This window comes from Oryctolagus cuniculus, chromosome 8 (genome assembly GCF_051225735.1).
Source record: "Oryctolagus cuniculus isolate XC-2025 breed Fujian yellow rabbit chromosome 8, ASM5122573v1, whole genome shotgun sequence".
In the NCBI taxonomy this organism is placed as follows: domain Eukaryota; kingdom Metazoa; phylum Chordata; class Mammalia; order Lagomorpha; family Leporidae; genus Oryctolagus; species Oryctolagus cuniculus.
The window spans coordinates 3,887,275-3,912,928 of record NC_142874.1 but is presented as its reverse complement, the minus strand read 5'-3'; the positions used below and the strand labels follow the sequence as shown (position 1 = coordinate 3,912,928).

General features: G+C 38.6%; 2 protein-coding genes across 3 annotated transcripts in view; one reads left to right on the top strand and one right to left on the bottom strand.

The window, feature by feature from the left end:
* Positions 1-25,654, top strand: part of LOC149124800 (zinc finger protein 39-like) — a 750,627-nt gene that overhangs the window by 493,666 nt on the left and 231,307 nt on the right. The window lies entirely within an intron of this gene.
* LOC138843304 (uncharacterized) lies at positions 501-22,039 on the bottom strand. 2 transcript variants are annotated; one of them, XR_016211524.1, is made up of 4 exons: positions 21,682-22,032; positions 8,096-8,222; positions 7,761-7,853; positions 501-1,115 (listed from the first exon to the last, which is right to left on the bottom strand). XR_016211524.1 is itself a non-coding variant. In XM_089301842.1 (4 exons), exons 2-4 carry the CDS (start codon positions 8,217-8,219, stop codon positions 3,075-3,077), a joined length of 2,109 nt encoding a protein of 702 aa, XP_089157968.1. In that variant the 5' UTR covers positions 8,220-8,222; positions 21,682-22,039; the 3' UTR covers positions 2,506-3,074. The 2 variants fall into 2 exon arrangements, 1 of the variants encoding a protein (XP_089157968.1); XM_089301842.1 differs by lacking the exon at positions 501-1,115 and adding an exon at positions 2,506-4,966 and having other exon boundaries at positions 21,682-22,039.

The window sequence follows — 25,654 nt, the reverse complement described above, 5'->3', positions numbered from 1 at the left end:
TACAGTTACAATTGATATGGATACCAGCTGGCTCACATTAGCTACCAATTCACCAGCATTTTCTTCTGTGAACTTGCTTCCCCTTCTCATATTTTCTATGCCCTCACTCTTCATCTGGCATCAAGTCCCATATAAGACCCTCATATATGCTCCTGTCTCAGCCTTGTTTTGAAGGAAAACAAAATTAAGATGGCAATAAATACAAGCAGGTCAAAATATCCCCCACCCTGATCAAGTCATAGATAATCAAACAAAGCCCATAGAGAAATAGACTCCTTAATTATAGAGGAAAGCAAGACTCCCAGCCAGAAAATGTACAATTACTTGTCATAAGAAATTATGGCATCATCAGTCAGCAAACTAACCAGTGTCTCTTTCAATAGAACTCATAACACATGTTGGAAATTAACACCAAAACAAAAATTCAAAGAAATTAGTGGATTTCTGACAATAACTGTCCTCTGCAGGTCCCTGAGTATTATTTCTAAATAAAATAGATCACATTTAACTTTAGAAAAAAAGAATTTATTGAGGCATCAGTGATTAAAAACATTGGAAAAGCAAAAATGACACAAAACAAATAAGCCAAAAGAATTATATTCCATCCATAATTAAGAAATGGCTTCTAGAGGCATACTGCATTATTTATATTCCAACAATGATAATTATAAGGAAATAATTAGATGTGGATCAGGGAGCTAATTGATCCATCTGTTGACCCTACTAGCAAGTTTTTGTCAGTTTTCCCAGATATGATCAGTTTTTATACTTCTACCACTAGATTGTGCTCACGTTTCATGAAATTTCAGTCACTTCCAGGTTAGTAGTAAGAGAATCTGGTTACCTATTGTTACTGTCAAAAATTATCACAAGCTTAATGACTTAAAAAAAGTAAAATGTATACTGTCACTCTTTGAAGGATAAAAGTGAAATCACTCTCTCTGGCTCAAACTGCAATGCAGGGAGTGAGGTCTGTGCTCCAGCCAGTATCTACAGAATAATCTCTTCATTGCCAACTTCAGCTTCTGGTAGCCTCTGTCTTTATGATTAGATGACTTTCATCTTTGCCTTCATGATGACATTGATTTTCATTTTGAGTATAAGCCTCCTTTTGCCTTTGGAAAAGGATGAAAACACACATTTTCAATAAAAATGAGGGTCACTTTTAGCAGTACAAAGTAATACTACCCAAATTATTGTTTCTGTGCAAGAAATTAAAGGAAGAAAAGTATAAAATAGGGGATTGTAAGTGAAATATTTTAAAATGGATTGCAACTCAGTAATCCAAGAAAATTTAGGAGACAAAGAGCAATTTATAGCATTTGAGATAGTCCCATTATATAGTGAAGGTGATGTGTGCAAAAAGTCCTACCTGAATATTCAAACAGACCTCAGGCAGTATAGTCTAATCCAGACATGCACACAGATAACTTGAAAGTTCACATGAGTATACAGGTGACCACAGGCTCATTCCCTATACTGGACACAACACTCATCACCCAGGGCTGGAGTACAGAATGATGGCTGGAACATGTGTCAGTTCAGTTCACACGCCTATGGTCACATCACTTCTTTGTACTACAATACTACAATAATGTGGGGAAAGAATCCTAGGCAGGAGGTAAAACTGCTATACAATAACTTTGTAATTGGTGAAGGTATTCCAAGTAACTGTTGAATCAACCATTGAATATTTGTTAGCAAAATTTATACATGAAAGCATAGGTCATTTACTTGGTCTCACAATAATGGGAAACTAAAAGCACAGGTTATATAAGAGAAAGAATTTCTGAAGAATGGTTAACCTGTCTCAGTCACAATTCATCATGTGAATTGCCTAACACTTGCTGAGGTGTGATTGTATCTAAGAATTCTAAACACATGACATTTTCAGAAACTTCTCCCTGTAATCTTGCTAAGTAGTGCAGAAGTTTGCCTTACAGTAAAGGTTTTTCCAATTACATTACAATCAAAGGATTTTCTCTTTGGTGAGTTCTCAGCTAACCATTGAGAGATGACTTATGGTAATCTCATTTCTGAGTCACTTCTTGTGAACTAAAGACAGATTAACAGGAGATGAATTTTTTTAAACATTCCTTACATTTATTTTTTTCTTTATGGATTCTCTGATGTCTATTGATATCTAATTTCTGGCTAACTGTTTTGTCATATTTTTTGAATTCTGTATCAATGTAAGCATGAATTCCCGGAAAATACTTTTCAACATTCATTACACTTGTAAGAAAACCCCTGTGCGAATTCTTTGATTATAACAATTGATTTTGGAAGAATGATGTTTTTCACACTAATAACATTCATTAGCTTTCTCCTTTACATGAGTCCCTGTTGTATGGGCCATGGTTTCTAACAAAAGGCTTTGTCACAAAGGTTACATTGATTTTGGGAAAAAGCTCTTCCACATTCAGTATATTCTTAAACTATTTCCTTTGTTTGAATTCCATGATGTGTTATGGGGCATTACTTCTGACAAAAGGATCTCTTACATTTATTACACTCAAAAGTCTCTACTCTAAATTCTCTGATGTTATAAGGCATGATTTTGGCAAAGAGCTTTCTAACACTCATTATATCCATAAGGTTTCCCCCCCCATGTGATTTCTGATGTCTTAAGAGGTGTGACTTCCAGATAAAGGCTTTTTCACATGCATTACATTCAAAAGGGTTTTCCCCTATATGATTTGATGATGTGCAGTTAGGGTTGAATTATAGTTAAAAAGTTTCTGAGTCATTACATTCATAAGGTTTCTCCTTGTGTGAATTCTCTGGTGCATTGAGTTCTTCTCACTTATTGTCAAAGGCTTTTCCACATACATTACATTCATAAGGCTCCTGCCCTGTGTGAATTCTCTGGTGTTCAATAAGGTCTGATTTTTGGCCAAAGACCTTTCCAATAGTCATTAGCTTAATAAGGTTTCTCACCTGTGTGAATTTTCTGGTGTATAGGAGTTGTGATTTTTCACAAAAGACTTTTCCAGTCATTACATTCATGACATTTCTCTCCTGTGTTAATTCTCTGATGCATTGAGTTGTGATATATTTCCAAAGGCTTTTCCTCAGTCATTACATTCATAAGGTTTCTCCCCTGTGTGAATTCTCTGATGCATTATTAGGCTTGCCTTCCGGCCAAAGGCTTTTCCACAGTTATTACATTCGTAAGGTTTCTCCCCTGTGTGAATTCTCTGATGCATTATTAGGCTTGCCTTCTGGCCAAAGGCTTTTCCACAGTTATTACATTCATAAGGTTTTTCACCTGTGTGAGTTCTCTGATGCATTATTAGGCTTTCCTTCTGGCCAAAGGCTTTTCCACAGTTATTACATTCATAAGGTTTCTCCCCTGTATGAATTCTCTGATGTCTAGTGATTGTTGACTTCTTGCCAAAGGCTTTTCCACATTCCTTGCATTCATAAGGTTTCTCCCCTGTGTGAATTCTCTGATGCATTATTAGGCTTGCCTTCTGGCCAAAGGCTTTTCCACATTCCTTGCATTCATAAGGTTTCTCACCTGTGTGAATTCTCTGATGCATTATTAGGCTTGTCTTATGGCCAAAGGCTTTTCCACAGTTACTACATTCATAAGGTTTCTCCCCTGTGTGAATTCTCTGATGCATTATTAGGTTGGTCTTATGGCCAAAGGCTTTTCCACAGTCATTACATTCATAAGGTTTCTCACCTGTGTGAATTCTCTGATGCACTATTAGGTTGGTCTTCTGGCCAAAGGCTTTTCCACAGTCATTACATTTATGAGGTTTCTCCCCTGTGTGAATTCTCTGATGCCTCATGAGATTTGATTTCTGGCCAAAAGCTTTTCTACAGACATTACATTCATGTTTCTCCCCAGTGTGAACTCTTTGATGAATTATGATGCTTGACTTCTGGCCAAAGACTTTTCCACAGTCAAAACATTTATAAGGTTTCTCCCCTGTGTGAATTCTCTGATGCATTTTGAGGTTTGATTTATGACCAAAGGCTTTTCCATATTCATTGCATTCATAATGCTTCTTCCCTTTGTGAATTCTCTGCTGATTGATGAGGTTGGACTTGTTCAAAAAGTCTTTTCCATAGTCATTATATTCATGAGGTTTCTCCTCTATGTGAATTCTCTGTTGTGTTATGATGTACGGTTTTGGGAAAAAGACTTTTCTACTATCAGTACACTCATGAGGTTTCATCTGTATGTGAATTTTCTGTTGTCTAATGAGATCTGACTCCTGGTGAGTGGTCTCTCCACATTCAATACACATATGGGGGTTTCCCTGTATGTGAGTACGGTGATGGATGTTATGGCAGGACTCACAACTGAAAGATTTTTCACAAGGTTTACCTGCATGGAGTTTTTTCTCTACATATGGTCTCTGATTTATGGCAAGATGTGATTGGTAAATAACAGGTTCCACATATCTAATATATTCATAAAATTTCTCTCTTATGTGGGTTTGTTGACACGTACTGAGGTTAGAGCTTTTGTGGAAAGCATTTATTATTTGAGTTGCCTTTCCAACAGTGATAGTTGACTTATTACAGGTTTCTCCCTTATGAACCTTCTCAGATTTAAAGAACATCTTCCTTGTGAATTCTTTCCCTTGTCCAATATGCTCAAATGTCTGATTCACAGTCTGAATCTTGTGACACTGATTAAGAGGCTCACAGAACTGGAGAGAGTTCCCAGGTACCTTAGTGGCATCAAATTTCTCTTCAGCTTGTAGTTGATCAGACCCCCTTTGGGGATACACATTGTGACATACATTGCATTCTTCAGGTTTCATTCTTAAATAATTTCCCTTTCTGATATTTAGTTTTGGAATATGGCTTGAACATAAATTAAATGTTTTTCTTAATTCAACTCTCTTTGGAGTTGATGTGTTGTTATTTTTCATAACATTAAGATTCAGACTTTTGTCCTGACATTCCTGGTTGGTCCTAATCAGGTCATCCCTTTTCACAGCAACTGAAATGAGAAAAAAATAAACAATCACTTCACTGAATCACATAGAACTTTCTCCTTGATAACTTATGTAAATGGAATCAAGTTACTTATTATTCAATTGGCATAAGATATTAACAAAATCAATACGAGAAACTTAGTTATGATTATTATATGGCTTTTCTCCTTAACACATTAATATATTGAATAGTATCAATAGTCTCCCAATGCTCAATCATGATTGTGTTCACTACTTGAATTCTGTTCAGATATGCCAGTTTGAAACCTGACTACTCTTGTCTCCAATACAACTCTCTGCTTTGAATATAACTCTCTGCTTATGTAACCTGGGAGGCTACAGATGACGGTTTATGTGTTTGGGACCCTGTGATACACCAGAGAAGACTAAATAGAATTCCAGGATATTGGCATCAGACTAGTCAGACCTAACTGTTGCAGTCATTTGCAGACAGTGAGTTAAAAGATCTCTCTCTACTCATTGACATTCTGCTTTTATCAGAGATGAAACAACTACACAAGTTTTCAAAGATTAGACAAATATTTAGCAAAAATTTTCACCCCTTGCCTAGCAAACATTTTTTTCCTTGTGCTTTTGCTCCAGTTTATATTTAGAAAAATTGTGTATTTTGGGCTTCTCTAATATTTCAGAAATACGAGAAAGTTTTACTGGATCATTTACCTTCAGGTGAAGAGTGAAATGTGTTTGTATTCCAAACAGGATCACATTTAAGGAATAGTATATGAGTGTATGTTTCCTCATGTTTAGTCTTCCCTGGGATTTGTAGGATTTTTCAAATGAAAAACTTTTATCTGCAATCTATGACAGCTTCCCCATATTCCTAAGTAAATCTGACATCTTCAGCTTCTCATATCTGTTACTGGTACAGAAAAGTCACAGTATACCATCTTGGGTAGAAACTTGATACCAGTTTAAAGAATTTGTTTCTACAACCCACGGGGTGCTCACTTTCTTTGAAAAGTGTTTTCTTATTTTTTTTTAACTTTTATTTAATAAATATAAATTTCCAAAGTACAGCCTTTAGATTATAGTGGCTTTTCCCCCCACATATCTTCCCTCCTACCCACAACCCTCCCATCTCCCACTCCCTCTCCCATCCCATTCACATCAAGATTCATTTTCAATTATCTTTATGTACAGAAGATCAATTTAGTATATATTAAGAAAAAGATTAACAGTTTGCACCCACACAGAAACACAAAGTGTACAGTACTGTTTGAGTACCAGTTATAGCATTAATTCACATTGTGCAACACATTAAGGACAGAGATCCTACATGAGGAATAAGTGCACAGCGACTCCTGTTGTTGACTTAACAAATTGACACGCTTGTTTATGGTGTCAGTAATCACCCTAGGCTCTTGTCATGGGTTGCCAAGGTTATGGAAGCCTTTTGAGTTTGCCAACTCTGATCATGTTTGGACAAGGTCATAGTCAAAGTAGAAGTTCTTTCCTCTCTTCAGAGAAAGGTACCTCCTTCTTTGATGGCCCATTCTTTCCACTGGGATCTCACTTGCAGAGATCTTTCATTTAGGTCATTTTTTTTTGCCAGAGTGTCTTGGCTTTCCATGCCTGAAATACTCTCATGGGCTCTTCAGCCAGATCCGAATGCCTTAAGGGCTGATTCTGAGGCCATAATGCTATTTAGGACATCTGCCATTCTTGAGCCTTCCTTGTATCCCGCTTCCCATGTTGGATCATTCTCTTCTTTTTAATTCTTTCAGTTAGTATTAGCAGGCACTAGTCTTGTTTATGTGATCCCTTTGACTCTTAATCCTCTCATTATGATCAATTGTGGACTGAAACTGATCACTTGTACTAGTGAGATGGCATTGGTACATGCCACCTTGATGGGATTGAATTGGAATCCTTGGTACATTTCTAACTCTACCATTTGGGGCAAGTCTGATTGAGCATGTCGCAAACTATACATCTCCTCCCTCTCTTATTCCCACTCTTATATTTAACAGAGATCACTTGAAAAGTGTTTTCTAACTAATTCTGAAAACACCAGCTGTGGTTATCTCCTCTCAATTCTTTCTACAAACACTCCTCTGTGATAATTTGAGTTTCTCAAGGCTTTTGATTAGTTGCCTCCTATTTTCACAGAACACTTCATTTCCTATGCTGTTTTGTTATTTTCTTGTTTTTCAATGACAATGAAAAATAAGAATTCATAATTCAAACTCTTCTCCCAAACAAATCTGAGCCATTCAACATGAACATATGAGGTTACTTGACCTTGGGAATCAGAAACTCATGAATTTCTTGATGAGTCTAGGACCACTTATTTTCATGTTCCTATACAAGTTCATGCTTAGCTTTATGATTTTTGATGTCACAGCACAGAGGCTTATTCCTGATCATCTTTTAGCATTTACTCATTTATTAACTTACTTCAAAGCCAAAGAGACAAAGATTGAGGCACAAAGAGAATGAAAGAGAGGGTTGCCAGCCACTGAAGGAGTTAATAAATGCATGAAGGAAAAGGTATGAAAGTGTGGAGAATGACAAGTTAGAATTTGTAGAATGAATCTAACCTGGAAAAAAAAACCCTTAGTAACATCAGAAAAGCATTATATTTTTTTTAATTTAAGAATATCTTCACCAAGAAAAAAAGAGACAGACATTGGTATCCCCAGATATTCTAGAATACCTGATTTACAAATCCAGATGTCATCAGGAGTAAGACTTGAGGAAAATTCATGGAAAGAGCACCAGTCAACATCTGCTGCACTGCTTCTACTTGGCCTCCCTGCCCATTATGTGCAGACTGACCTGGATGGCTCTGATGCAAGCATTCTTCCACCATCCAGGGTTCTACTCCTTGCTCCAACTTCAAGATCAAATCAGGTTTGGTCATGCAGTGCCCTATTAATGGAAACAATGTCAGACTTTGTGAAATCACAATGTTGGGTTATTTAAAAGACTAGAGCTTGGTCCAGGTGCTCTGCAATAAAGGTACCAATTTGAATCCTTCCTGGATGTTAGAAATTCAGATTATTCATGTTCTCAAATTCTACACCTTCCAAACATTATACTTTATAAAGTGTTTACTTATTTGTCAAATAGCAGAAAATGTTACCATTGGGAATGTGATGGGTGTCACTCACCCAAGGAGAACAGGATGATGTAGGTCTCCAGCATCACATCCCTGTACAAGATTTTTTGAGCATTGTTCATGTTCTGCCATTCTTTCCAGGTGAAATACACAGCCAGGTCTTCAAATCCTATCATCACCTGTAATAGAACACCTCTGGTCAACATATGAACTCTGTCACAAAACAAACACTAAAAGCTGTGTATGTTGTATACAGGTATGAAGGAAGAAGGAAGGATGTGGTTTCATTTTAGACTGGAGCATTTGGACAATCACATAAGAAGCATTAAACAGGGAGTCAAACTATTGTCTGAAAGCAGTGAAAAATGCCCAAGCCAGAGGGAAACAGGAGTTTCAGATCAAAAGGGCTACATCTGTCCAGAGGAATTACATAACAGACTGAAAGGGGGATAATATTAACTTTGAGTGAGCAATGTTAAAGTGAAGAATTTAGAAGTATTTAGGGAAAAAGACAAGATCCTATCAGTGAAGCCTTAATGAGAATGAACACAGAAGAATTTCCAGGAAAACATCATCCATATTCACTTCAAATATGGCAGAGGACAAATATTTTAAAGAGAGGGCAAGCATTTAGTTTAGTGTTTATGATGCCAGCTAAGAAACCCTAGTTCTACTTCAGAGTGCCCAACTTGGATTTCCAGTGCCAGTTCTAGTTTCCGGCTCTCAGCTAATGCAGAACTGGGGAAGCAGTAGTGATGCCACCAATGAGGCAGGCATAGACTCCATTCCTAACTCCTGGATTCAATCCTGCTCACCTCTGCTTGGTATGGTTATTTAGGGAATGAATAAATGCATGGGAGCTCTCTCTCTCTCTCTCACTCTCTCTCTCTCTCTTTCTGTCCTTTAACTTCTTTCCCTATCAAGCTCATAAATATTTTTAAATAAGAACATTGAGGTAAGACAGACAATAGAAAATAGCTTTTGGCTTTGTCTATGATTATTCTACTGATGAACATTTGAAGAACTGAAATAACATCAAATTAAAGGAAAACAATGGAATTATTTGCCTAAAAACAGTACTTGGGGAAGTCTGCACTACAATCTGCATTTGTGACTAATTGAGAGAAATGCATAAAGATTTAAGAAACTGAAGTAGGCATCTGCAATGTGATGTAGCAGGTTAAGCCTCCATCTGCAATCCTGTCATCCTTTGTGAGCATACAATTTGACTCCTGCCTCTCTATTGCAACCCAGCTCCATTGCTAATACGTCTGAAAGAGTACTGAAAGATGGCCTGAGTATTTGGGCCCCATCCCCTAATATGGGTGACCAAGATGGAGTCCCAGGCTCTTGGTTTAGCCTGGCCCAGTCCCAGCCACTGTGGCCATTTGGGAAATGGAGCAGAAAGATATCTCTTTTTCTCTCCCTGTCTCTCCCAATCTCTATAACTCTTCTTTTCAAATCAATAAATAAATAATACAAAAACAAAATAACCTGCACTAGATTCTTTTCCCCACATTTTGGATCCTATACCTGAATCAAGTTCAGCTCCTCAAAACTATTAAGGACTGCATTACTCTAAAAATTCAGAAATGAATTTAACGGATATGTGTGTTAGTACTAGGCAATTTTTACCTTTGTAGAATTCTAAGTATTTATTTTCAAGGTAGCACTAAAATGTTGACCACTATGTCATGTATGTGACGATAAAGACTGGGACATCATGAACCAAAAGATTTAGGATATTTTGCTCTGAGGTTCAACTCAAACATGTAATATATATTTTGTCATGGCAACAGAAAGAACAGAGACCAAACTGCCCTATCTTAGATGAATGTAATGTTTCATAATCATGACACATTTGTCATTCATCTTATTTGTGGATATTCTCTGAGAACAAAGTTATGTTTATTTTCCTTTTTGATTGATAAACAATTATAGATTTCCTAAAATGAAAACTGACTACAAGCTGAGGAATAATTAACAAAGCACTGCCTACAAATTTTGTAAAATAATGAGATAATAGTAAAAAAAAATAAAACTTTAAGGGCGATTATCCAAATAAATGAGGTTATCAAAGAGATAAACATTATGTTGTCACTAAAATTTGCATTAGAGAAAGTCATTTTGAATTCATTCTTTTTCTATGATTTCAAAAATACCATATAGGATTCCATATATATGTGTGTACACTAGAACACTTCTTGTATTTTTAGACCTGAAAGTCTATAGAAAGAATGCAACTTACAGCATCACATTTTTGGCCAAAATTGCATTGGAACAAATATACATAATATATATTTAATGTAGTATACTTTTTCAGTAATGATTTCAAATAACACCATTCCCTGTATCCATCCCTTCACAAGACCTTGGATTTCACCATTTCACTTCCTTTACCTATGAGACATCAGGGCATGTGAGAGAAACACACATTGTAAAGCATTTGCCTTCTCAGATTTTCCTTATTTGACACAGTTATCTTCAGGAAAACCCTGGGGTCTGCTTGTGGAAGAGATAAGATCTAGCCAAGATTCACTAGAAATTACCATTTGAGTGGCTGCTCCCCTCCTGATTCAATTCCAGCTCCCTGCAAAATCACATACTGAAAAACACCTCCTGGGAAGCAATGCCTCAAGTAGGTGAAGGCCTTTTAGCCATGTCAGAGACTTGGATTGAGTTATTTCTTAAACAAAATTGCTTATTTGAAAAACAGAGAGAGAGAGAGAGAGAGAGAGAGAGAGAGAGAGAGATCTTCCTTATCCCAAAAACTTACAACCAAAATTCACCACAAATATGGTCAATTTCTGTAGACATGCTTACTGTGGACATAACATATAGTGGAAGATGGGATCCATGTGTTCTCTTGACAAATACAGAGCCTCCATCATTCAGATAGGACGGGGCACTACTTCTCAGCCATATTCACCCAGGACATATTCTTGGCAACAGGAAACTGGAGTCAGAACAAATGAGGATGCCTTGCCCTTCAGTTGGTGGTAGAGAGGAAAGGGATCCTGATGTTTCCATTTCATTGTGTCACGATAGGGGATAAGAAAGCAGACCAGGTTTCAACTGGCACCAAATCTCTTTGCTCTTACTTTCTGTGGTATTTATTTACTCCCTATATGTCTTTGGAGTTTACTAGAATAGCTTCTTATTTAGATTTTAAGTAACCCTCATCAATTTTACTAAAAAACGTGTTCCCACTGCTACACACGATCATTTCCAAATTCTATGAATCATTCAATTTTAATGCTTATATGCTTAATTATTAATTATATTTGTAATTGCCACATACTAATGACAAATTAGCTTAAAAGAATTGAACTCAATCAAATGTAAGTCTCATATCTGATCCATGGTATTATTTCTATGTTTTGGAAGCTTTGTAGATGTTTATTATATGTGCCACTAAAATTCAATTTTATGTTCATTAAACTGGTAAAATTCAGTGCATGTTTTGAAAAACACACATAGTGATAAATTTGGAAAAGCTGTGAAGTACTACAAGTGGTTGTCAAAGAGATGAAAAACCCACAACGACTATTCTTTTTTTTTTTTTTTTTTGACAGGCAGAGTGGACAGTGAGAGAGAGAGACAGAGAGAAAGGTCTTCCTTTTGCCTTTGGTTTACCCTCCCATGGCCGCCACAGCCGGTGCACTGTGGCCAGCGCACCACGCTGATCCGATGGCAGGAGCCAGGTGCTTTTCCTGCTCTCCCATGGGGTGCAGGGCCCAAGCACTGGGGCCATCCTCCACTGAACTCCCTGACCATAGCAGAGAGCTGGCCTGGAAGAGGGGCAACCGGGACAGAATCCGGCGCCCCGACTGGGACTAGAACCCGGTGTGCTGGTGCCGCAAGGCAGAGGATTAGCCTAGTCAGCCGCGGCGCTGGCCCACAGTGACTATTAATTTAGTATCTAGTGTTGAGAAAATCAGAAGTATTTGTGAAAATTTTGCTACAATGCATTACATTTATGATTTTCAGAATCTATCTTTCCTATGTATAATGTAGTTCTGTGCTAGCTTTGAGTAACAGAAATTTAAAATGTGAAGATTTTTCAATATTTTATAAAGATTCAATTTTTATTTGAGAAGCAGCTATGGACATAAAGAAGGAGAGACAGAAAGAGGGGTCTTCTATCCACTGGTTTACTCCCCATATGGCCACAATGGCTGGAGCTGGGATGATCCAAAGCCAGGAGCTAGGAGCTTCCTCTGGGTCTGCCACATGGTTGCAGGGGCCCTAGTACTTGGGCTATCTTTCACTGCTTTCTTGGCCATTACCAAGAGCAGAACTGGAAGTGTAGCAGCAGGCACTTGAATTGGCACCCATATGGGATTCCAGCGCTGCAGTTGAAGACCTAACATACTATGCCAAAGCATTAACCCAATGAATGGTTTTGGGAAGACATTCTCCATGCAGCATAGTCTGTAATATTGAGAGGTAAGATTTAGGTTTTATTTCCCACACATCAGTATTTATCTTTTAGCAACTATAAATATTGAATATCATATATACATATATTTACATATTTTTGTAGTGGCAGATTTTGTTTTTATTCTCTCCATTACTCTTTTTAATGGTTTGCTAATTTGCCACCTTATGGTTATTGTATTGATGTTACCTATAGGTAACAACCATTAGGCATTTCCACTGTAGTATGTGTTTATATGTGCAAGTATTTTTGTTTCCGTGTGTGTGCATGCATGCACAATTTTCAATGGAGTTAGCTCTGAAAGTAATACTTTAAGAATCCTAAAACTCATTTCAACATCTCTAGCCTCCCCAGAGATGGCTGTCTTTGCGTCAGACCATGTAGCCCATATAAGTGTTATGGACTGAAATGTGCCTCCCTAAAACTCATACCTTTAAGTGCTAAGTGCCAATATGATTCTACCTGGAGAAATTGCTTTTGAGCAGAACAAATAATATCATATGTGTGAGGTCCATTGGGAGAAAGGCCTCTAGAAGAAAATCAAGCTTGTCATGACTTTGATCTTGTGTTTTCAATCTCCACAACTCTGAGAAGTAAATTTCTCTGATTAAAATGACACTATCTGTGGTATTTTGTTAGCAACCTAATACAGCCTCATTTCTGCAAGTGTTCTCTGCAGTCACCTAGAAGGTCCCCACAGTTATCAGGGAAACATAGAAATTAAAACTATGACTTCAGTTGGCCAAACATATAGAAACACAATAAAGATATCAGATAAGGAACCTACTATCCTTCTCAAGTACCCAGAAAAAACAAGAATAAGTCAAATCCAAGGCAGTAAAAAAGGAATAATAAAGATCAAAGCAGAAATAAATAAGGAAGAATCTTAATCAATACTAAAAATAAAATGAAGAGGGACCAGCATTGTGGCATAGCAGGTAAAGCCACTGCCTGTAGTGTTGGCACCCCATATGGGAGACAGTGCAAGTCCTGGCTGCTCCACTTCTGAACCAGCTCTCAGCTATGGCCTGGGAAAGCAGTAAAAGATGGCCTAAGTCCTTAGGCCCCTCAACCCACATCTGAGACTTGGAAGAAGCTCCTGGCTCCTGGCTTTGAATGAGTGCAGTTCTGGCCATTGTGGCCACTTGGGGAGTAAACCAGTAGATGGAAGACTCTCTCTATCTCTCTCTCTCACTCTCTCTTTCTCTGCCAATACTTCTCTGTAAGTCTGCCTTTAAAATAAATAAACCAGTCTTTTAAAAAAAATGAAGAGCTGATTCTTTGAAGAAAATAATTTTCTAGCTAAATTAAGAGAAACACGAAATGATTCAAATGAATACAATCAAAAAGAGAAAATATCTACTCAAACAGGAAAGTAAGAATTTAAATTTATATTTCTGTTTGCAGATAACATGGTTCTATATGGAAATAAATAAGAACATCATCAAGAGAATTCTGGAACTGATAATTTAATAAAATTGACAATACAAAATGAATTCAGTAGCACTTTGGTATATAATAATGAACTTAGTGGGAAGCAAATTTTAAGAGCAAACATATTTACAATTGTCACAAGAAAATAAAATATCATGCAATAAATTTAATCCAGGATATGAAAGCCTTCTACAATAAAACCTCTAAACTGATGAAAAAAATATATAAAAATTGGAAAGTTGTCTCATTATCCTAGGTTGAAATAATTTGTATGATTGAAGGAGGTGAAGAAAATTTTATTCTTTTTCTAATGGATTTGTTAGATTCTTGACCAGTGCCTGTTAGCCTTGCCACAAACTTTTGTATCACACTACTTTCCTTCTGCTGAACTTCTATTTAGTCTCTTCTCTGTGGCTTTAAAAATAGTATACCTGCTGTATAACAAGGATATTTTTGTTTTATTCCTTGTTACATTTCTCCAAGAAATTGTGATCCTCAAAAGATTCACTCATTTATACAGTCTGTAGTTTTCATGAGCCATGGTTTTCACATGTCAAGTAGTATATTAAGGGCAAGGTATGGAGCAGGAACTGAGCAAAAGTTCACAGTGATTAAAGCAGAGTTGGGGCCAGGGGCCACTGACAAAGATGAAGATGAAGAAGTAGGCAGAAGTGAGATGTGGAAGAGTCATGTGGTGTAGATGAAGATATGAAAGAGAAATAAGGTGACAGCTATTGTGTTTAATTTGCTGCTTGGGGAATGGACTGAAGTTGAGAGCAAGAGTGGGAACCATCTTAGATAACTATTGTAATTTCATTTATGTAGGTGACAGCAGATATAAGGAAGGTGGGACCAAGGAGGTAGCAGGTGGAATGAAGAGATTTGAAAAATAGGTAAGGAATACACTCATCCAGTCATAGGTAAGTGAACAAAAAAGGGAAAGAATTGATTATTCCCAAATATTTACCTTTTATAGAAAGTGGAATGTTGGTGACATATTCTGAGATAAGGTTTACCAAGGGGGAAGCAAGTTTTACTTTTACTTTTGTTCATATTGATTTTGAGGAACTGTGAAGCTCATAGTTGCATATATATGTGTTCTATGCTCAGGAGAAATGTAAATTTATTTAATATAACATAAAGTAAGATGTCATGAGGAGTAGATGAGTTTAGCCAAGCACTACATGTATTTGTAAAGTGTGTAGACAACCACTGCAATGGTAAACATCTGAGAAATATCAATATTGGATTTTAAGCACATGAGACTGCAAATGAACTTAAAAGGAGTAATCAGAAGTACAGAGGAAATTGAAGGAGATGTGTTACTATGTATGCTGAGGGAGACAGTGTTTGAAGAGGGAGCTAGGAAATGTGTCAGATGATGCCTTCTAAACCCATTCTTTGTTCTGATTAGTTACTTATCCCATTACTATGCTTCATTTTCATAACACAATTTATTCTCAGTGAAAGTGTACTTTATGTTATCTTGTGAGCATGTTGTCATATTAACCGTTAAGAGAAAAAGAGCCTATATTTTGTGCCTAGAAGAGGGTTTGGCATGCAGTAGAACTTTACAAAGTGCACTCTGTAAAAATTAAAAACAAAAATTCCATTTAACAAACACAGTAATCACTAATGACCTTGGGAAGAGCAATATTAGGAATAGTGGAAATAAAAATAAAACTTCAATAAATTGAATAGCAGAGTGAAAAGGAAATGGGGTAAATGCTGACATTAATGACTTTTTGAGGACTAAAATGATAGGGAGAGGGGCTGGCATTGTGGCATAGTGAGTAAACTGCCAATTGTGAGGCCAGCATCCCATGGGAGTGCCAATTTGACTCTGAACTACTCCACTTCCAACTCAGACACCTGCTAATGCACCTGGAAAGACAGCAGAACATGGTCCAAGGACTTGGGCCCCTGCTTTTCATGTGGGAAACCCAGAAGAAGCTCCTGACTTGAGCCTGGCCCAGCCCCAGTTGTTGCAACTCTTTGTGGCATATGCTATCAGATGAGAGATCTCTCTGTCTTTCCCTCTCTATATTTAACTCTTTCAAATAAGCAATGAAATACTTAATAAAAAATAAATAAACCAATAGAAAAAACCCACAATATTATAACTTATTCCAAAAATATAAAAAAGAAAATAAATGCTAGAGAGGATATGAGAAAAGAAAACTCTCATATACTACAGGTAAAAATGTAAATTAGTACAGGAGTTATGGAGAACAGTATGGTCATTACTCAGAAAAGAAAAATTAATCTACATGACATAGCTATCTTACTGCTGGCTATACAGTAAAAGGAAATGAAATAAGAATATCAAAGAGAAAGCAATTTTCCTACAGTCACTACAACACAGTTCACAGCATTCATGATTTAGAACAAATCTAGCTGTCAATCAGTGAGACAGTGGACAAGGGAACATCATTTGGACACAAAAAATAAAATAATTTAAGTATCTCTATGTTTTAAAAGATATAAAAATAACTTAAATAAGCCAGACACAGAAACACAAATGTCACACATTCCTTGTCATATATTGAAGTGACAAAAAATGGGTCTGAATTGTGATGAGTAGAGGCTGAGAAGGGTGGCAGCTTGGGAGAGAGGGGTATTGCTAACAGGTAGCAAAGCACAGGGAGGCAGAAGTAACTTCTGGTGTTCCATAATACAGTTTGATGACTAGAGTGCACCATATTAGGTACTATGTAAAGAACTGGAGGAGAGGAGCTGGTAGGCTCAAATTATGAAGAGGAAATGGAAAACTAGTTATCTAGCTTAATTAGTTTCTACTGTGTATATGTGTTCAAATATTGCACTATACCCTATGATAATGTATGACTAGTATACATTAATCAAAATTGCTAAAATGCAACTTTAAAAAGCAAAAGCATTTGTACGTACTAATAATGAACTACTACAAAATGAAATTAGTAAAACACTTCCATGTATAACAGCATAACAAACAGTTGGAAAAATATCCTCCAGAACTCTCAGTGATTAATGAAATACACAGCTTAATAATCAAAAAAATCAAGGTGGCCTTCCCACTTTAATTTTTCTGATCAATCCTTACATGATTTACAACCAGATTAAACTGGTATTTTGAAAATGCCATTGTGGGGAAACTGGAACTCAGATGGATCCTTATACTGGTCTATTCATTGCTAATACTGTTATCACTGCTATCATCATGTGGCTTCTCCTCCTCCCTCCAATCAGACAAGGGGCCTGAATTCACCTCCCTGGTGCCTCAACAAGTCACTCAGTATTTATATACCCCTTGGAAATTTCATATTCCTTATAGGCGCTGGCCTGAAGCGCCAGCATCCAATATGGATGCTGATTCGAGAACCGGCTGCTCCACTTCTGACCCAGCTCTCTGCTATGGCCTGGGAAAGCAGTAGAAGGTGGCCCAAGTTCTTGGGCCCCTGCACCCATGTGGGCAACTGGGAAGAAGCTCCTGGCTCCTGGCATTGGATTGGCGCAGCTCCAGCCATTGCAGCCAACTGGGGAGTGGACCATCAAATGGAAGACCTCTCTCTCTCTCTGCCTCTTCTCTCTGAGTAACTCTGACTTTCAAATAAATAAATCTTTTAAAAAAAAGTGAAAAAAATATTGTGTCTTTTTTACTTGAGTGAGTTCAATTCCTGGATATGGATATGGCTCCTGAATCCATCTTCCTATTAAAGCAGACTGTGGGAAGCAGTGGTGATTGCTTAAGTGATTGGGTACATGAAACTCACATGGAAAACCAGGATGGAGCCCTCAGCAACCAGCTTTTGCCATGGTCCTCACCATGGCATCTGTGGGCATTTGGGTAGTAAATCAGTGGGCAGGGATTCTCTAAGTCTCTTCAATAAATAAACAAGCAATGAATTCATCAAAGAAAATGAGTTACAGATTTAGATAACAGGTCACAAAAAGGAGTGTGAAGTGCATTGAATTTGCCATTAACATTTTGCAGAAGTGGGAACTTTTTTTATTCCAGGGCCATTTGTATATTTATATCATTCATGGACCATATAAAATTACCAACTGAAAAATTAGCATACTGTAGATCGATTATCCATTCCCACCTGAAGTTGCCTTGGCAGGGCCAGAACAAATGCTTTCATGGACCTTATAATGGCCCACAGTATGGATATTCCCCACCTCTGATTTAGAGCAAAATGTTAACTAAAGCTCTGACTTTTTTGCTTTGCTTATTGGCCCAGTCAGAGCTGATGTCCAATAAAGGTCTCTGGAACCAATTGTAGTTAGAAGAAGCTTCTTTCTATTTCCCTTGTTTAACTTTAGCTTGTACATTTTCATAGCCATTGATTTCACTTCAAAAGTCTAATTATGGGGGCCTACGCTGTGGCCTAGAGGGTAAAGCCACCACCTACAGTGCCAGCATCTCATATGGAAGTGGCAGCTCCACTTCCAATCCAGCTCTCTGCTATGGCCTACAAAAGCAGTAAAAATGGCCCAAGTCCATGGGCCCCTGTACCCACATGGGAGACCCAGAAGAAGCTCCTAGCTTCAGATTGGTGCAGCTCCAGTCATGTGGCCAAGTGGGGAATGGACCAGTAGATGGAAGACTTTTCTCTCTGCCTCTCCTTCTCTCTCTGTATAATTCTTTCATATAAATAAATATATATTTTTTAAAAAAGTCTATTGATGGGATAACATTGTGGCACACTGGGTTAAGCTACTGCCAACAATGCCAGCATCCCATATAAGTACCAGTTCAAATCTCAGCTGCTCCACTTCCAATCTAGTTCCCTATTAATATTCCTGAGAAAGGCAGCAGAAGATGGCCTGGCACTTGGATCCCTGCCACCTGCATGGGAGTCTCAAATGGAGTTCCAGGCTTCTGGCTTCATTCTGACCCTACCCTGGCCACTGCAGCCCATTTGGAGGGTGAAACAGACCTCTCTCTATCCCTCTCTTTCTATCACTCTGTCATTCAAATACACAATGTAAATTTTTTTTAAAGTAGTTTAAATGAGAAATGGAAGAAAGTTTATCAAAGTAATGATAACACAAGATAAATACTAGGGCTCATTAACTTCAAAAAATATACACTAAATAGAAATTTAATGAAACTCAAATTATATCCAAAAACCATCATCTACTACAATTAAAATCTTTATATTGAGAGTCATATCAGAAAAAAAATTATCCTCCCCTTTGAAAAAACCTACCTGGGGCTGGCATAGTGAGTTAAGCAGCCTCCTGAAGTGCTGACATCCCACATGGGTGCTGGTTCAAGACCTAGCTGCTCTATTTCCAATCCAGCTTGCAGCTAATGCACCTGGGAAAGCAAGTGCTTCAGCCAAGTGCTTGGGCCCCTGTACCCATGTGGGAGACCAGGAAGAAGCTCCTAGCTTCTGACTCCTGGCTTCAGCCTGGCCCAATCCCAACTGTTGAAGCCATTTTGATAGTGAACCAGTGGATGGAAGACTTCTCTCTCTCTCTGTAACTCTGCCTTTGAAATAAATAAAGCAAATCTTAAAAAAAAAAAAACCTATACAATGTAGTATTTTGGTTATTCCCTCACACAGAGAAACCTTTGATAAACTGCATATGAATCCTCCTGGCTTAATGTAATTCAGAGAGGATTTTCTTCTCCTAACAACATGTGGTAGACATCAATGACTACCATAAATGGTCAGATGAATGGACATCACCAGAATGCTTCCTCACACGGCACCTTTCCTTAAAGACATCACTGCTACTTACCATCTTAGGCATCTCATATGAAACATATCTCTTACAAATTTTAAATAACATGCCAGAAACTTATAGCAGTACAAGGAATGATGTGCCAAGGACAGCCAGTTAGCCTGACAAGTCTACGAGTCCTGCTCTTGGCCATCCCCAAGTCATATTAATGGGCACACAACATGGTTGCTCAGAAACTGGTCTTACAGTTGTTTCATGAGTGTGAAGCAGCTCTTCCCAGCAAAAACACAAAACTACTTGTCCATTCACAAGCACTGTGATAGGAAGTACACTGGAGAAAAGGTCACAAACAACATATTGAGGTTGAGAGGAGAAAAACTGTCACACTAACACCCTTGATCCAGGATTCAGTTTCTATTTTTACTTCCTAGATGACCTCATTATGGTAAATGAGATTCATAAATTAGTAATCGGTGGCAACACCACTCTAATAGAATACATGAGTCACTTAAACAGTTATTCTTGTGAAAACTTCACTATACTCAAAGACAGCAACAGTTTTCAAGGCCACATCTACACTATGTGGGCAACTCTGTATGGAGGATGGGGCACTTTTTCTTTTCCCTCTTCTTTCTTACCCCTCCTCACATTGACAACTTGTATAGAGGCTGGCACAGACCACAGTCGTTATGAAAATCTATAACTAATATCTTTCATATCAAAAATGTCATGGACTTAAACACAAAACTTAAGCAAAGTAACTGGACTTCTTAATTAAAACAGTATGGTCTGTAAGATAATCAGCTTGGGGGCTGGTGCTGTGGTGTAATGGGCTAAGCCTTTTCCTGCGGCACCAGCATCCCATATGGGCACCAGTTCTAGTCCCAGCTGCTCCTCTTTCAATCCAGCTTAGTAGAAGATGGCCCAACTGCTTGGGTCCCTGAACCCATGTGGGAGATCCAGAGGGAGCTCCTCGCTCCTAGCTTCAGTATAGCTCAGCTCCAGCTATTGCGGCCATTGGGAGAGTGAATCAGGGGATGGAAGACCTCTCTGTCTCTCCCTCTTTCTGTATGCAACCCTGCCTCTCAAGTAAAACAAACAAATCTTTAAATAGCTTGGTGAAGCATTGGGTGACTGTAAGGAACTGGGCAGAGAAAAAGTTACTTTTCTGTATGTATGTTTCTAGAGTTCTCCACTTTATCCAAACCCAGATTAAAATAGCTCCAGTTACTGACCCACACAATAGATTTGCATTAACTTTGGTTCACATCTCACTTTGCAAAGAGTTCAGTGGCAGGTAATAAGAGTTGACTTCCTTGCTAACAGAAGAGAGAAGGATGAAGATAGAAACTAAAAAGCAGCCAAATAAATAATCAGCTAGGTTTTCATGCCACAAACTCCAAATTGGTAAGTCTGTTAACAAAATACAGAACAGACATCAAACCACAAAACTACCGCATACCCATCAAGCTGCACTGCCTAGAAAATGTCAGCTGGGTAAGCAGATCCCAGCTGTCAGGTGTGCCACGGGGACCCCACCCTCTGGGCCTTTGAGGTGTAGGGTGGGGACCAAGGAGCAGAAGCAGATCCTAATCTGAGTCTCCTTCCCCAACCCCCTGCAGCCTTTGGCCCCTTGCCAAGGCCACTGAGCCCCGCCCAGCTGAAACAACCTCGGGAAACAGCAGGAGGCCTAGCCAGATGGAATTCTGCAACCCATCCTACCTGTGAATCACGCTTATTGAAATATAGAGAATGAGAGGCTCATTGCCTTCCTTGGCTGTCCCTCTGCTTGCCCTGCTTGTAAAGCTCTCCTATCCCATGCCCCCTCTCTAGTAACCACTACATAAGACACATTAAGGAAAGTTTGAGCAAGGTAGCATGCAGGACTGATTGGGCGCAGGGAGGTGGGGAAGCAGCGGTGGAAGACTCAACAGCTCCTACCGTGGGTCCCAGCCCCTACCGTGCCCAGGGAAGCCTCCAGGTTCCCTGGGAAGCAAGCGAACAGCGTCTGGGATCCGCTGCCCCCCCTCACATCCACCCCTCTCCCACACATGCATCCATGCCCCCTTTCTGTTCTCCATACTTACAAAAAAAGTCCCAGGCGCACGTCCCCTTTCTTCAGGACAGACAGGGAGCAAAGCAGGGAGTGGGGTGCAGGAAAAGTCCCTGGCAGTGTGACCTACAGGCGGTAGATCCTGAGGCTTAGTAGCAGAGGGTGGCAGGCTGCAGGATGCCTGGGATTGCACTTCCACAGCAAGAGACCTGGCGAATGCAGGAGAAAGCAGTGCAGCCGCTCAGTGAGTGAACTCCCTCAGTTCCCAATTCCAGGCAACATGGGCAGTGATGCGCAGGTGCACACACTTTCTGCCACATTCACCCTCACAGGCATTTGGAGCACGGAATACGTAAGGACACCGGGGACTCTGGGAAATGGAGTCCAGGATAGGGCATACCTAGAGAGACCACTACCACTTTCCCCACCCCAAGGACTTCAGTCTGGGTTGGAGACAGACTGGAAACCAAAGGGCATTTGCTTCTGTTTACATCCCTCCTGCCCTTCCTTCCCATCCCCAAATCTCAAATTGGTGTTTTTCAAGAGTGGTTACCGACTGCTGCTAATTGATCCCCAAATCCTGGCTCCTTCATAACCTCTTGTCTTTTTCCAGAAAAATCTTACTTGTTGCTTTCTTCTGAGAGACCTGAGCCTGGATCAAGGTGCAACTATTTTAAAATAGGCCTTCATCTTGTAACTCGGGCCTGACCAGGCCCTGAACCCTGAGCCAGAAGCTCCTAAATAAAATAAATGAACTCCCCTTGCAGTAAACTCTCCCAGCAACAGCCAATTAGCAGATAACAGAGAAATACCTAGAGTTCCTGGTGTCTTCTCAAGGCAATTAAGGTGATTGATAACTTCCCGAGACCCTGCAGTTTGGCATTATACCCCAGCAGCTCAGACCCTATACTTTAGCCAATCACTTTAAGAGACATCAGCCCCAAAGCCATCCAACCACCTTTACTAGGGCCATTCCCACCACTGGATGCACTAATCAATTCTAAGAGATGTCCTTTGAATTTCCCATGGGATGAGATGATTTGCTAAATGGTGCTATGATATATAGAATGTCTCTAAAAACCCTATAAAACCCCTGTTAACTGAAGAGTCGGGGCTCTCAATTCAAATCTGCTGTGTTGGTGATAGTTGAGAGCCCAGGCATGGACCTGTAATAGAATTCTCATGTGTTTTACAGTGGTATCGGCTCCTTGGTGGTCTTTGGGGACAATCAAACTGGGCATAACACTTCCAGGAATGATTCTCTCAAATAATAAATGACTATAATTGCAATACAGTTTTTAGAGGAGTATAGATGGAATGGTTTAACATCCAGATTTAAGAAAACAATTTTTATTTGTGTTTTATTGATGTTTAATGTTCGTTTCAAATCATTTGACACCATCCTTTAATTCACCAAGTACAGAAACGAACAGGGGAACTGATACAGAACTAGCATTGCTGAGTATCTTCTAGGAGCCAGGTTAAGATACTGAATGCCTTACATCACATCATTTATACCTTAGGTTAATTTTGGAGGCAGGATTATCATCAGTTTACAAAGAGGAAACTGAGGCAGAAAGAGTTTAGAATTTGCCCATAACAATATAGTTAAAAAGTATATGTTAAAAGCCAACCAAATTCTAATACTAGTTTAAGAAATCTTTCTTTTTTCTTGGGGTTCAGTTTCTAAATCCCAGATTTCTCATCTGGAAAAAAAGAGAGAGAAAGAGTACCTACAATGATTATCTACACAGAAAACTGCATAGGTTTATACCTTGTCTAAAAAAGGAAAGAAATTCAAAGTTGCTATTATTCCAAGATCATTTTTCTTATGTTTAATATCAAGATAGCATACAAATTTTATGTATTCTTAGGTATATGTGTGTTGTTTGTTTTTTAAGTTTTAAAGTAGAAACGCAAATAGTTAACTGGATGACATAGAGTTCTATGTTTATGATTCTTCTCTCAATTATAGTTCATAGGATTAGAGCTGCTGGATTGGGAATGCATAAATCTTTATCCATTCGCTTCACACTAGCATTTACTAGATCAGAACATTCTTTGGGTAGATGCTCTTTCTTGCCAGATTGAAAACCTCATTAGGACAAGAAAAATGCTTGCTTTGACATTAAAACTCAGCATCGTGATAAAGTAAGCCTCTTAGTTGAATGAATAAATGAGGATATAACAAATAAAAATAAGATTTCTGACCTTCAATAACTATCTAATAGAGGATACAAGGAAATAGAAATCTATTTGATGACTGCCACAATCAGCTGAATATATAATTTGTTGTTCTGAGTAAAGTTTGATCATAAAAGGACCAAGTTAATAACTATACAAGATTGAAGTGTAGAAATAGGAACCATCCAGGACCAATCAGGTTAAATGTTCACCCTAGCAATGTAATGCATTCCATTCATTTATTTAATATGCATTTATTGAGCATTCTTTCATATGGTGTTTTGAAGGAGCTGTACCTCATACAGTGCCAGCATCCCATAATCCCATATGGGCAACTTGTTAGAAACCTGACTGCTCCAGTTTCTATCTAGCTCTCTGCTATGGCCTGGGAAAGCTGTAAATGATGGTCCAAGTACTTGGGCTTCTGCACCCACATGGGAGACCCAGAGGAAATTCCTGGCTCTTGACTTTGAAACAACCCAGCTCTGACTCTTGTGGCCATTTGGGGAGTGAACCAGTGAAGGAAAATCTTTCTCTCTCTCTCTCTCTCTCTCTCTCTCTCTCTCTGTGACTCTGCCTTTCAAATAAATGCATGAATCTTTAAAAAAAGAAGAAGAAAGAACTACCACCTACTTGCTTTCACTAAAAATTGGAGTGAGATACTGAGCTACCAAATACAGCCAAGAAGAGTGGGCCAAATCACAAAAATCTTTGGACACAAAGGTAAAGAAGACAAAAGGCAAGAAAGTCAATTAAAGAGTTCATTAGGAGCCAGCACTGTGGCGTGGCAGGTAAAGCTGATGTCTGCAGTGCTGGCATCCCTTATGGGTGCTGATTCTAGTCCTGGCTGCTCCTCTTTCAATCCAGCTCTTTGCTATGGCCTGGGAAAACAGTAGAAGATGGTCCAAGTCCTTGGGCTCCTGCATCTGCATGGGAGACCTGGAAGAAGCTCCTGACTTCTGGCTTTGGGTCAGCACAGCTCCTGACATTGCAGCCAATTGGGGAATGAACCATCAGGTAAAAGACCTCTCTCTCTCTCTCTCTCTGTAACTCTGCCTTTCAAAGAAATAAATATATCTTTTTTAAAAAATCACACAAAATTAGCATTAAAATGCTTTAAAAAGTCTATTAAATGTAATTTAGTAGGATCAGAACCAAGGAACTATGGCAGTGGGAATAAAGAGGCAACAAGTGAGATCTAAAAAGTATAATCAACAGAATTTCAATGCTTTACTATGGTAGATGAAGGCAGAAGGAATTTGGATTTCATTATTTAAAAGACAAGGTGTTGTCAGTACATTAATGTTCATCAGTAATAAAATGCTTCCTCCAACCAACTTATGATGTCCCCATAAATCCAGGACACAATCTCATGAGTATATGCTCTCTATAAACTCTATGTCAATCATCAAACAAATATTTTAACTGCTACCATATACAATGGCCCTCATTATGATATATTAACTTAGAAACTAGAAGACATAATCAGGGTTGATAACCAGGATCTACAAAGAAATCAAGAAGCTCAACAACAAAACAAACAACCCACTTAAGAGATGGGCCAAGGACCTCAATAGATATTTTACAAAAGAGGAAATCCAAATGGCCAACAGGCACATGAAAAAATGTTCAAGATCACTAGCAATCAGGGAAATGCAAATCAAAACCACAATGAGGTTATACCACACACCCCAGTTAGAATGGCTCACATACAGAAATCTACCAACAACAGATGCTAGCGAGGATGTGGGGGAAAAGGGACATTAACCCACTGTTGGTGGGAATGCAAACTGGTCAAGCCACTATGGAAGTCAGTCTGGAGA

What these genes read in the sequence shown, in the direction of transcription:
- LOC138843304 (XM_089301842.1), bottom strand. Translation starts at nt 8,219, where the DNA reads ATGATAGGATTTGAAGACCTGGCTGTGTATTTCACCTGGAAAGAATGG. An exon ending in CATCATCCTGTTCTCCTTGG is followed by an intron (nt 7,854 to 8,095) that starts GTGAGTGACACC and finishes TTCCATTAATAG; the next exon opens with GGCACTGCATGACCAAACCT. An exon ending in CTTGCATCAGAGCCATCCAG is followed by an intron (nt 4,967 to 7,760) that starts GTCAGTCTGCAC and finishes TTCTCATTTCAG; the next exon opens with TTGCTGTGAAAAGGGATGAC.